Source organism: Melitaea cinxia, chromosome 10 (genome assembly GCF_905220565.1).
Source record: "Melitaea cinxia chromosome 10, ilMelCinx1.1, whole genome shotgun sequence".
In the NCBI taxonomy this organism is placed as follows: Eukaryota; Metazoa; Arthropoda; class Insecta; order Lepidoptera; family Nymphalidae; genus Melitaea; species Melitaea cinxia.
In genome coordinates, this window is record NC_059403.1 from 13,380,034 (window position 1) to 13,392,181 (window position 12,148).

General features: G+C 35.3%; 1 protein-coding gene and 1 long non-coding RNA gene across 2 annotated transcripts in view; one reads left to right on the forward strand and one right to left on the reverse strand.

The window, feature by feature from the left end:
• Window positions 1-12,148, reverse strand: part of LOC123657447 ((E3-independent) E2 ubiquitin-conjugating enzyme) — a 36,388-nt gene that overhangs the window by 21,326 nt on the left and 2,914 nt on the right. Inside the window, 11 exon segments of the mRNA XM_045592990.1 lie at window positions 3,754-3,889; window positions 4,244-4,344; window positions 4,916-5,038; window positions 6,150-6,357; window positions 6,752-6,883; window positions 7,157-7,317; window positions 7,942-8,095; window positions 8,581-8,716; window positions 9,525-9,636; window positions 10,609-10,851; window positions 11,450-11,677. Coding sequence (XP_045448946.1) covers window positions 3,754-3,889; window positions 4,244-4,344; window positions 4,916-5,038; window positions 6,150-6,357; window positions 6,752-6,883; window positions 7,157-7,317; window positions 7,942-8,095; window positions 8,581-8,716; window positions 9,525-9,636; window positions 10,609-10,851; window positions 11,450-11,677 — 1,734 coding nt within the window.
• LOC123657105 lies at window positions 1,766-3,018 on the forward strand. Its single transcript, XR_006743652.1, has 3 exons — window positions 1,766-1,934; window positions 2,031-2,120; window positions 2,199-3,018. It is a non-coding gene; the product is annotated as an uncharacterized LOC123657105 (long non-coding RNA).

A 12,148-nucleotide genomic window follows, 5' to 3' on the forward strand; every position in this document is an offset into this window, starting at 1 on the left:
TGCCGCTGTTGTAAAGGCGCTTGAGAATTTTGTTTTTCTGAACCATAGTGTTCCGGAAACCGTAATTGTAGACAATGGATCGCAATTCACGGGTTCCGAATTCCGTAATCTCATAAAGCGTTACAATATTCCGAATTTGCATTACACACCATTGTATACACCACAAGTAAATCTTGTAGAGAGGTATAACAAGACTGTTATGACTGCAGTAGCTGCTTTTGTGAAAGACAACCACAGGTCCTGGGATGAAAACTTGTATAAAGTCCAGTTTGCCATTAACAGCGCGGTAAACGAGTCCACTGGTTTCTCCCCGTTTTTTCTTGTCCATGGAAGAGAACCGGTACTAAATGGTTCCTTTTATAAAGACTCGGATAAGGATTACGAGGTAGGAATGCCAAGGGAGGAATATGCTGGAAATTTTGGAATTTTACAGGACATATTTCGTCAAGTCAGAGAGAATTTGTTCCAGGCTCATGCAGAGAATGCAACGCATTATAATTTACGGCGCAGACCAGCACGTTATGCGGTAGGCGATATTGTGTGGAAAAAGACGTATACACAAAGCGATGCTGAGAAATTTTTTTACAGCCAAGTTGGCTCCTAAATATGAAAAGTGCAGGGTAGTAAAAGTTTTGTCACCTCTAGTGTATGAGTTGGTTAGAGTTGCTGACAACCATCCTATAGGTACTTGGCATATTAAGGATTTTAAGAGGTAAATGTTTAGCGTTTCATTTTTGTGGTCTTTACTGTTTGGATATTTAAGTTTCGACTATATTCAATTAGTTTTTTTTTGAGTGTGTAGTGATGTACTGAGTTAGCAGTTACATTACCATGGTTTGAATAGGGATTGATGAAGTTGATGTAAGTAAGGTTAGGATGCTTGAGATTTGAGTGTTCGTGGAAGACTAGCAAAAGGGAGTAAATAACTTGTGATGCTGATATTTACTGTCTTAAGATTTTGGCTGATTGATACATTGTATTTTTTTATTTTTTTGGATTTTTCCGTGTATTTTCCGTTTTGTTTAGTTCCTGGGTTATTGAATTTTATTTCAAGATTCTGATTTCAGGTCTTTGTTATGTTCAGTTCCAGGAAAACTACTATTTCTTATTTAGAACCAATTCTAATAAATAGTAGAAACTTTTGCATTTTCTTGTGATTAGTCGCTAGGAAGGGCGCACTACTACACATGATTCGATTTCAAACATTGTCTTTTGGCAATTGTATTCCGGCGGTTGGCAGCAAGGAGTGAGTCACCGTGGAGATAGCTTCATTGCATTTAACAATGAGCTGGGAGGTGATGTCAAGGTGCTCTCACTTAAGCACATTTTTAATACACCGCAATATTATTGTTTTTTTTCATACATTTTTTTTTTTTTAAGTGTTCCGGATAGTTTAGTTGGAATTTCTTTAGTTCAGGTCTGAAACGCTGAGGGCAGCGTGGTTCACCCGGTGAACCTTTTCGTAAGGGGGGGGGGGGGGTATTGTAACGTAGTAAAATTGTGGTGCATAGCGACATCTAGTTATAGCCGCGGTATTACTATTGATCCTGGTATTGAGGTTTGTCTAGCGAAGCTTGCGGGCTCACTAGATGGCGTGCTTGGAGAGTTGCTATGTATTTGCACGGTTTTGTTTTTACATTGTTTCATATTTAAATATTTATTTAATTGCTTAGGATTTTTGTCTAAATTGTTTTTATAAATAATATTTAAAAAAAAATAAAAATATATAGATTTATTTCGGTTTGCTGTATTGGATAAATTTTTAATTTTGAGTGGCAACACTGCCAGATTAAAGGACTTTCGCTTCGACCATGATTGGGAACGGCGAGGGAAAGATTTCACGTTTTCGTGTTTTGTTGGCCAGGTTCGCCTGCATATTAAAAATTATGTCTCTGAAGTAGAGAATAATAATTTTATTTATCTCAACAATAATGGTGAGTTGATTTCGATATTTTGGTGGGACCTTTTTCCCTTTGTGTTTGTGATAACCTTTAGGTGTCATATTAACTCGTAATTTACTTTTGTTACAGCTTCCTTATTTTGTTCATTTTGAAATAGATATTTTTATCTGATTTCGGGGATGGTGGGAACGAGAGATTACACATATGCAATCTACTCTGGTAAGATTTCAAACCATTCTTTTAAATTTTGCATCGGTTCGATTCCGCCATTTTGACAACGTGTTTTCTTTGTTTCAGGGATTCTTTCATTTTTATATTTCCTTTGTATTTTATTGTTTTATTTTATTATATACGTAACTAATTAATAGAAATATGACTTTAGAAGAAAATACACTTGGGTTACCATGATGTAGGAAAAATTTAAATATGAAAAATTTATAATTTGAAATTAAGATGGAACTTAAATGAGTTACAAACAGAACTCAAACTTAAAATTATATTTCGATTTCATTCTGTCATTTTCGTTAAACTTCAATCATCGAGGCCTGGATATTTGAATTTGAAATTTAAATAAAACACTAAAAGGTATCTTTTCAATATTTTGAAAGCTGAGTCTACCGTGGATCACCAGAGCAATGAAACATCTGTCCGTATTAAAGTAGAACCTTTGGGCTGGAGATCCTGCTCATCGAAACTTCCTGTTGAAACCTTAACACCCTGTGGATGTCCAGAGCAAATTGACAATTCAAGTAATTGGTATGAATTAATGCAGAAGAGGTACAGACTTTCTCATTATTTAGTTGATCTATGCTTATTTACAAGGTTATTTGATTTCTGGTGGTATACTCGTTAAGCTCATTATACTCGTTAAGCTCATTATACTCGTTAAGCTCATTATACTCGTTAAGCACATTATACTCATCACGTATTTTTTTTTATTGTAGTAAATATATTAAGAACCTTCTCTCTACGACTGAGCAACCTTAGTATTTGTTTAAATTGTAATTTCTGAAGTGATGGTTTTGGGGTTAGCTAGGTAGGCTTATTTATTATATTTTGTTACATGAGGGTAAGTGTAAAAAAATGGAAATTAAACTACCTTAATGTTGAATATCTAGTTGGTTTATTATTTAAATCTTTTTTTTCCTACCTGCTTAAAATTTGTATTTGGTCCTAGCCCTAAAGATATATCACTATTTTTTTTTGTCAACGGCACATTGTATTCCGAAATAGCCGGGCAACTTTTTCCGTCAATGTGTCGGGTGGCAATACTCGCAAATTGTAGCAAAGTGGTCCAAATCTAATATATAAAATTCTCGTGTCATGGTGTTAAACATTGAACTCCTCCGAAACGGCTGGACCAATTTTTATGAAATTTTGTGTGCATATCGGGTACGTCTGAGAATCGGCCAAAATCTATTTTTCATACCCCTAAACTGGGGGGGGGGGGGGATTAAGGGGGTTTATAACATATGTGGCAAAACAACGTTTGCAGGGTCAGCTAGTATCTATATATTAATACGTTAAGCAAAAACTTATATGTAGTATGAAATTTCCACTTATACACTTATAGTTTATATAGAAGAGTGCAAAATACTAATATATTTTTTTTAAATTATGCATAAAAATATATTAAATTAATAAAAAAAAACATTACACACACTACCGTCGATCTATTTGACACACACACACACACGCATTATACTCGTCTGTTGATTATCAGTCTGTAGTCAAAATGAAAAATTAAAAAAAAAGTTCTATATATTCACTTTTTTTTTTTAATATAATTTTTTTATTATGGTCGAATTTCGACCACGGGGCGACCACTATTATATATATTAATAATAAATACCTGTCCAGCAGTACAATTCGCGTCTTCGCCGGTGAAGTTGGCGACCCTGATGACGACAGTGCCCGGCCGGTACTGGAAGTCCGGATGATCTTTCAGGTCGTACACGCTCATCTCACTCTCGTGCAGAATTTGTGGCCTATACGATCAGTCAATTTATTTATATACTTATTGATTTATTTTTTGTTATTCACACTCAACGACTACCCGTAGAATGTAAACTCTGCGTCGTAGGTTCGAAAACATGCAATACACCAGAACACTCGCCCAGAGCTCACATCAAACAAACGTCTGTATAGCATATACAAATAATAATCATGTGCGGAGATCGAACCAGCAAATGCTGATCATCAGCCATTTGCTGTGACCACAAGGCGTAGAAAATATTGTTCATTTTTGAATGGCTCAAATAAAATATAATGATCTGTTTATTATTGTTAGCTAAAAGAATAATTGCATAGATTTATTATTATTATTTTATAACACAACTCACACAGGCTCGTCCCCGCAAGTGTAGGTGCGGTACCAGTGGACAATGGCGGTGCGGCCGTGGTGGTCCACGCGCTGTACTACACCGTACTCGCGGTGATTTAACTACAAATAACAACACATAAATTATAATCAATATAAATATATAATAATAAACGCCTCATACACAACTGACCCCTACTAGAATTTTCAACTGTGTCAGGGTCCGGAAACACAACAAACAAGCATAAACATCCAGTCCACGGCAAACATCTGTTTGGTCCATACAAATATATGTAAATTGCAGGAATCGAACCCGCGATTACTAGGGCAACAGCCATAAGCCAGAGCTGTGACCGTTGTGCTGACGCATCATAAAATTTAAAATGTCTTATTATTAAAATTATTAATTATACTTCTTTTATATAAATATTCGGTACAATGGAAATATTAGATTTTGAAAAAGTCATGGAAAAAGTCTCAATAAGAGTCAAGTAAATTTTTTTGTATTTAAAATCTTAATGTTAACATTTTCAGTGTTGTTCAAAGAAGAAAAGAAAAAACATTTTTACCACAAAAGAACAAATATTTTAAAAACAAAGTTTGACATTTTCCATTGTTTACTTTTAATTTTTTTGATTAGTAAACTTGTACCCATGAAGTTAATAAATTATATAAATATTTTACAAATGCTCACTTGATTCTCTTCGACATTAGAAGCTCCATTGACGACAAAGTCACCCGGAAAACATTCTTGTCCATCTAAATGGTGTATTGGATACAGTTGAGTCGAAGGAATTCCCATTTCTATAGTTCCATCCTAAAATTAAAATAAATCAACTTAGGTACTATCTAAATATTCGTCTAGTCCTTAGGTTCTCAACCTTTTATGGACTACCGTCCTTTTAAAGGAAAACAAAATTCCAACGCCCCCCTTCACACAATAGTTAATTATACTAATTTTACATCTCTCATGTTCGGTAAGTAGGTTCTTATTACCTCCAAATGGGGCTTGTAGGTGACTAATAAGCGCTCTAGGGTAATGATGTAGCTAGAAAAGCCCTAGGGCGGTAAGTAATTTAAAAAAAAACACTTCTTTCTTTCAAAAAGTTCATCTAACCATCACACTGGCAATAGACATCATGTATTCAGCCCAATGACCAAAGAGGTCGCTTTGCTATTCAGCCTTGTCTCCGTGTGAGTATAGTCATCAATTTTAAATATCGAACGGCGAAACTCAATTTTGATCTTGAAAAAAATAAATTAAAAAGTTCTTTACTTGATTCTTTTTAATGAAAAAAGCCGGGAATAGAAAACGTTTACTTTAAATATTGTTTTTGGTTTTTTTTATTTATAATTACGTGCTAATTAGGAAAAAACGTGAGTTCTTCAAGTGATGAAGATATAAGCTGCACTCCCGATTCAATGAAAATGGAAGCTGAAGCAGCAATTAACAATATTTTGCCTGAAACTTCTAAAGACAGAACATTTGAAAACTTACGACGAGTTCATAAAGTGTACCCAAAAAACACTTGTTCTTAAAATTTGAAAATTGTTCTCATTTCACTATAAATTTCAACAAATAAAATGTTTTATTCTTGTAATGCTGTTTTTTTATACTTATCTCGCAATCGAGATGTAAAGCAGAATAGTCAGCTCGGTTGTAAGCATCAAGTCGCTGCGCTCGTGCGCCTAAATATCTCGGGCTGCAATTGAAGCCTTACAGCCCTTGGCTACTAATCTACTACTATATATCTATTAATAACACAAATTAAAAATTAAGCGCTGTGGTTGCAGCAACTGGCGGGCGCGCTGGTTGCTGTGCGTGTGCGTGTGTGAGCGTGTGCGTGTGTGAGCGTGTGCGTGTGTGAGCGTGTGCGTGTGTGAGCGTGTGCGTGTGTGAGCGTGAGCGTGTGCGTGTGTGAGCTCACCTGCCAGACGACGTTGGCGCGGCTGGTGGTGTGCAGCGTCTCGACGACGACGCGGTCGGCGCGGCGCGGCGGCGGCGCGGGCGGCGCGCGGCGCGCGGCCCGCTTGAGGCGCTTGCCCCGCAGCAGGCGCACGGCCAGCTGCGGGGAGCGCGCGCCGCGCCCCGAGCCCGACGCCGCGGACGAGCAGCGGGACGACCACGTCGCGCCGCTGGGAGCCGACAATTACGTTTCGTTATAACTCTTTCATACCTCTAGGGTGAAAAATAAGCTTACGGTCGGCCTAATGGTAAGCTGATACGACACAATAGAAGCGCATTCCCGACTCCACCGTCAAGAGCTCACCTCCCTCCCCAGGAGCTCTGGCTACCGTACTCACCACGGAAACGCAATACTATTTTAGAGCAGTATTATTTAGCTGTGACCTTCTGTTGAGTTGAGGTACTTCCCCAGTCAAGCTGTCTAGATTGTTAGCAGGTTATTTCCCGCTGTGCCCTACCTCAATAAAATAATTTTGCTTTTGTCTTAAATTTATTTTCATAGTTATTTGACTAGTAATTTAGTTTGGCCTACGGCCATAAAGGATAGCAATTGGAGACAGTCACCTGTCGGTGTCGCTGCCGTCGCTGCTGGTATTCTCCCAGTTGTCGGAGTCGTCGTCGTCGACGCCGTTGAGCGCGCCTTCCTCGCGCGCCGGCTCCGGGCTGCGCGGACAGGATTTTTATGTGGATTACATACTTCATCACTTTCACTGGGTGTATCGTTTTTTATTATTCTTTTCTTAATTGAAAACTGGTTCTTGTCATGGTCCTTATTTAAATTTGATTGAGATCTGAGAAGTACTTTTTGAGTTTTCTATGATAATGCATATTTACTTGACTATTTTTTCTTTTACCCATAGGTTTTACTTTTTTCAAATAATAAATAAGTTTCGAAATCTAACTTCTGAGATAAATTCTAACCAAGACTTTTACTCAATACACCACCACATTCACACTGGTGATGCCTACCTGATACCCGAGTCATTCTTTTCCTCTGTAGCAGTGTCATCCTGGCCGGCGAGGGGCAGCGCCACGTCACCGCTGGGCTCGATCTTGATACTGGGGCAGTTCGCGTCCGCTTTCAACGCCTCATCCAATGATTCCTTATCTCCGTCCACGTCCATGCAGTGCTGTTGAAGCGAGATAATATGTTTAATCTATATGCTCTACCCACAGGATTTTTTTTAAATTAAAGTATACAACATCCATGGGTTCTAAAAAGCAACATAATAATATGTTTAACCTATCCTATGCAGATATAATTATTTTTTATTAAAATAGACAACATCTACGGACTCTATTTTGCCCATCCTTTTTGTTAAAATATCATCTTTCAGACACTTAAATACATACATGACTTCAGTTATCTGCATATATTTCAACTAATTGTGATTTGAGTGCTAAGTGGATGTGATAAATTCTAAATTATTTCTTGTTGCAACCTATTTAGATGAATTAATACAATCCATAGTTCATATATACAAGGGGAGATCAAAAGGTTACTAGTAGAATAACTAATTATTACTATAATATACACCAAATTCGCTCGCTAATATATTCTATATTAAATACCAGCAAAAACAAAAAAAAAATACAAAACAAGAAAAATATAAAGAAGGTTGGTTGAAGCTTTTGGATGAAAACTTTAAAAATAACAATTAAGTTGAACTGAAACAAAAAAAAAAAAAATAGGTATACTACATAAATACATAAGTATAAAATATTAATGAATACGAGTTATGGACGAGACTTACATCCGAAGGCTTCAGCTTCCGGTGAGATGATGCACGTTTCTTAGGCCTTGAAGGCATATGATCTGTTGAATTTGTTTCAGTCTTGGAAGCTTTTTTCGTTGGTCGGCTTTGTTTGCGAATGTTACGGTAATATTTACCTACGAATAAAAAAAAACTTAGAAGATAAATACAAGTTTTTTTATACACAAAAAAACAAAAAAAACGTGAACTGATAAGGAAGAGTAAAACCAAAAACGAATGTAAAATATTAAGAGAACAATCTCTTTCACAAAAAAAAAAAAAATTGGAAAAATATAGCAGTTAGTCTGTTTGGATATGTTTATTTTTTTGGATAATTAACTAATTTTTAGAAATTAAACTTCTTTAGAATCGTTTGTGATTTGAAACTCGATGAAACGAATAATGCGTCACGATAAAAAAAGAAAGACATAAATGAATAATGTGTAATAAAAAAATGATAAAAAAAGAATAATGCTCAAATCGCGTAAGCGAGGCGTTATTCACGAGCTTATTCACGAGACCGTGATTATCGTCGATACTTTCCTAAGACTTTTCAGAAGTTTAACTTCTGCCATGTGTGAATAATAAATGTGACCACACACACATTTTTAAATATCTGTTTATAGTACTATTAAAAACTTACTTTGTTGCTTTCTCCACTGTTTTTTACTAATAAAAGTGTCATCTGGACCAATAGTTAGAAAATTCCTGTCGCCAACCTGTAGTGTACAGGGTTCAAACACATTCAATAGTTTTAACCTTTTCAAATCTTCACCTGATAGGACAAAATTGCAACACATTAATAAACTAAAACAATGAACATTCTTATTTGATCTCATAAGACTCAAATTAATAGACACAGCACAGGTGGACGCAAATGGATACAGAAATATAAAAAACATATTGTACACTGTTAATGAGTCGGTTCAAAAGGCAAAACGTCTTTGGACTAAATATTAATTACAAAGTGACCCAATTATAATTGTGATGATTGTAGACCAAAATAATTTTTATATTTTGACAGAATTGCTTAATTAACGTATTGATTAATTTTAATTAAAATAATTACTTTAACTGTCGTTTGTTTGTTTTTCAGAGTAAGACAATTTTATTTGCAACTCCAACTCGATTTATTGCTGATGACCTAAAAATATCTAAATGTATTCAAAATGAGAAGGATTGCTTGCAGTTGCAGTGATTAGACTGCCTCGTCTATAGGTGCATACATTACAGGCTGAATATTTATATATATTATTTTGCATATTCAATGAACACTACTGACTGAGGTAGGGCACAGCAGAAATTTCCTGCTCAAAATATGGAGCAGCCCGACTGGGGTAGTACCTCGACCTTACAGAAGATCACAGCAAAATAATACTGTTTTCAAGCAGTATTGTTTTGCTGTGTGTGTGTGTGTGTGTGTCGGGATTGGGTCGGCAACGCGCTTGCGATGCTTCTGGTGTTGCAGGTGTCTATAAGCTACGGTATTCGCTTACCATCAGGTGAGCCGTACGCTTGTTTGCCGACCTAGTGACATAAAAAAAAACCACGAAGGTATAACTAGAGCTAATAAGGGCGCTTACCCTCGACCATGGCATTGGGCTGCTGCGGCGGCGCGTCGGCGCCCTGCGTGCACAGCGCGCGACACTGCCAGTGCACGTTCACGCTCTCCGTCATCACCGCTTCCACCGTGAACTGAAACGTCACCACACGTCATCACTCGTGTCGTTTTAGTCTACTTCAAAAAAGCAGGTTATTTTTGAACGAAAAATATATCTTTTTTTTTAAATATACAGTGTACATTGTCAAACACGGTGCGAATTCTCGATGACACACCGTTTAGTAATTTTGAGTTATTGCGAACAGACAAAGACAAATATTTTATTGATCAACAAAAGTTTGTTTGTTATAGATAATTAGAATGTATGTCTTACTTTTTAGTAATTATATAAGAACCATGATATGGGAGCTCGAGAGTCATTTACAGTATAATAGCAGTAAATTTTTCATTCTAAATTGAATCTGGAAGATTGTTACAGGAGACTTAAAGTGAAGAATAGAACAAGATCAGACCAGAAAGATTAAAACAGTCTCGACACGATGTAAATAATGTTCTAAATTTTTTTATCTCGTGTGGTATTAAAGTAAAAGTCACTAACATTACAAAATAATAATATATGAAATAATAGAAAAAATTAATACTTTTTTTAATGTATCCATATTCTATACAAAAGCTTTTACAAACCAACTGACATGAGTAAAGAGAAGGTGAAAGTTAATAAATTCTAGAAAGCTAAATAATAATTACTTAAAAAAGTAGATAAATAGTTAACTACTCATGAATAATAAAATTTAAAATTCTGAGTGTTAATTTTATAGATTATTATTATTATAACGACTAGACGAAACTACATAAGGATATATTGCAATTAAGTTACAAGTCACGTAAAAATCGAAATTCGGAATACCATTCGAACCTATGCCTAACAAGATGAACCTAACCTAAACACGACAAGAAGGATATTAGTTTTGTTATTAGTTAATGGACCAAAAAGTAGCCAAAAAATGTATTATTTAATTATTCTGATTATTATATTAAATCGAAGCACAATTTAAAGAAATTAAGTTGATTTATTTACTACTATCATGTTATAAAATTATTATCACCTTATGATCATGCATTTTGTGTTTCCGAGCAGCCTTCATTTCCTTAGTAATGTGTAGCCAATTGGCATTGTCCAAGGCGCCAAGAGGACCATATACGACTTGTCCCGGATAGAACTCTGATGATGAGTAGGGTGTTGCACGACGGCGGCGCATCGAATAATCCTCAAGTGTACAACTGTCCAAATCAGGAAACTCAAACCGAGACCCATCTGCTGATACTAAGCGAAGTTTACTGTGCACGGACTAAAAAAATATTGTTATATTATAAGTACAACCTTCATATAAAACGCATCTTCGGACATGAAGAAATAATTATTTAAGTAATAACAAGTTTAAAAGTCACACAGTGTAAAAGACAAAGAAAGGTCAATGATCCTGGGAATTTACACATAAATACACATAAATTGTTAAATCATCAAAAACATTTTTTGTAAGTATGAAGTTTTTTCTTAATAACTTCATAAGATGCAACCTAAAATTACTTTTTTCATAATAAGCTTGTTTTGTTTTCATAATAAATTTTTCCCTTATAAATTTTTGGGGCTTTTGTCCTAGATGGACATGCCAGTCAACAGGATAATTTGTAAAAATCAAAAATCATTCTAACAGATTCTGATAAGGGAGCCGATAGAATACTTTGCACTGCCCCAACATCCAAAAATTTATAGTATAATATGAATTGTAAGTACAGTAAATATTCTTTAATTGAAAACAAAATATGGGTATTTTTTATATATTTATAGCTATAAAAAAAGAAAATGTAGCTATATCAGTCAGCTATTACTGTGCTGTGTGCATGTGTTAAAAGAAAAAGAATTATATATTCTAAGGTAAAATATACCTTTGATGTTCCAACCCATGAATCGAGACAAACTGCCAGATCTGGTGTGAACTCTTCCAAAGGTTGTAATCTCTCACTGGCAACATTAGGAATGACATGTTTGGTGCCAACAATCTGCAATGCTGCTGTCATTGTAATATCTCTACAATAACCTCGCTGCGTATCCTTGCCAGCAATAAGACGACGGACTACATCTCCGGGCATTAACGAACGATCTGCTAAACCCACCTGCAATTCATTATTTAACATCAATTTATATTTAAAAATGATGGTCGCTGCAATGTAATTTACTTAGGATTAATGAAATACTTTTGAATTGTCATTTTACAAGTTAATTATTTAAGAATAAATAAGTAACAAGGTTTGATCAAGTCATATTAGCAACTTTTATATTACTTCAAAAAGTTTCTAGTTTAATAGATAGATTTATTAAATCTTTATATTTAAAATATGTGTAAAGTAGATAGTTTTTGCAACCGGGCGAAGCCGGGGCGGGTCACTAGTATATACAGCTGTCCCAGGAAAGAGTCGTCATTTCAAAAGCTTTTTATAATAAATAAATGAATCATAAAAACAATTATTGCAGTTTCATTGTTTAGAATACAAAAGATTCAGATAGGAAGTGTATTTTATCTGTTTTCCACCAATCCATACTCCCAGTAAACACAACCAAATTTACTACAATTTTTTATACTTAAG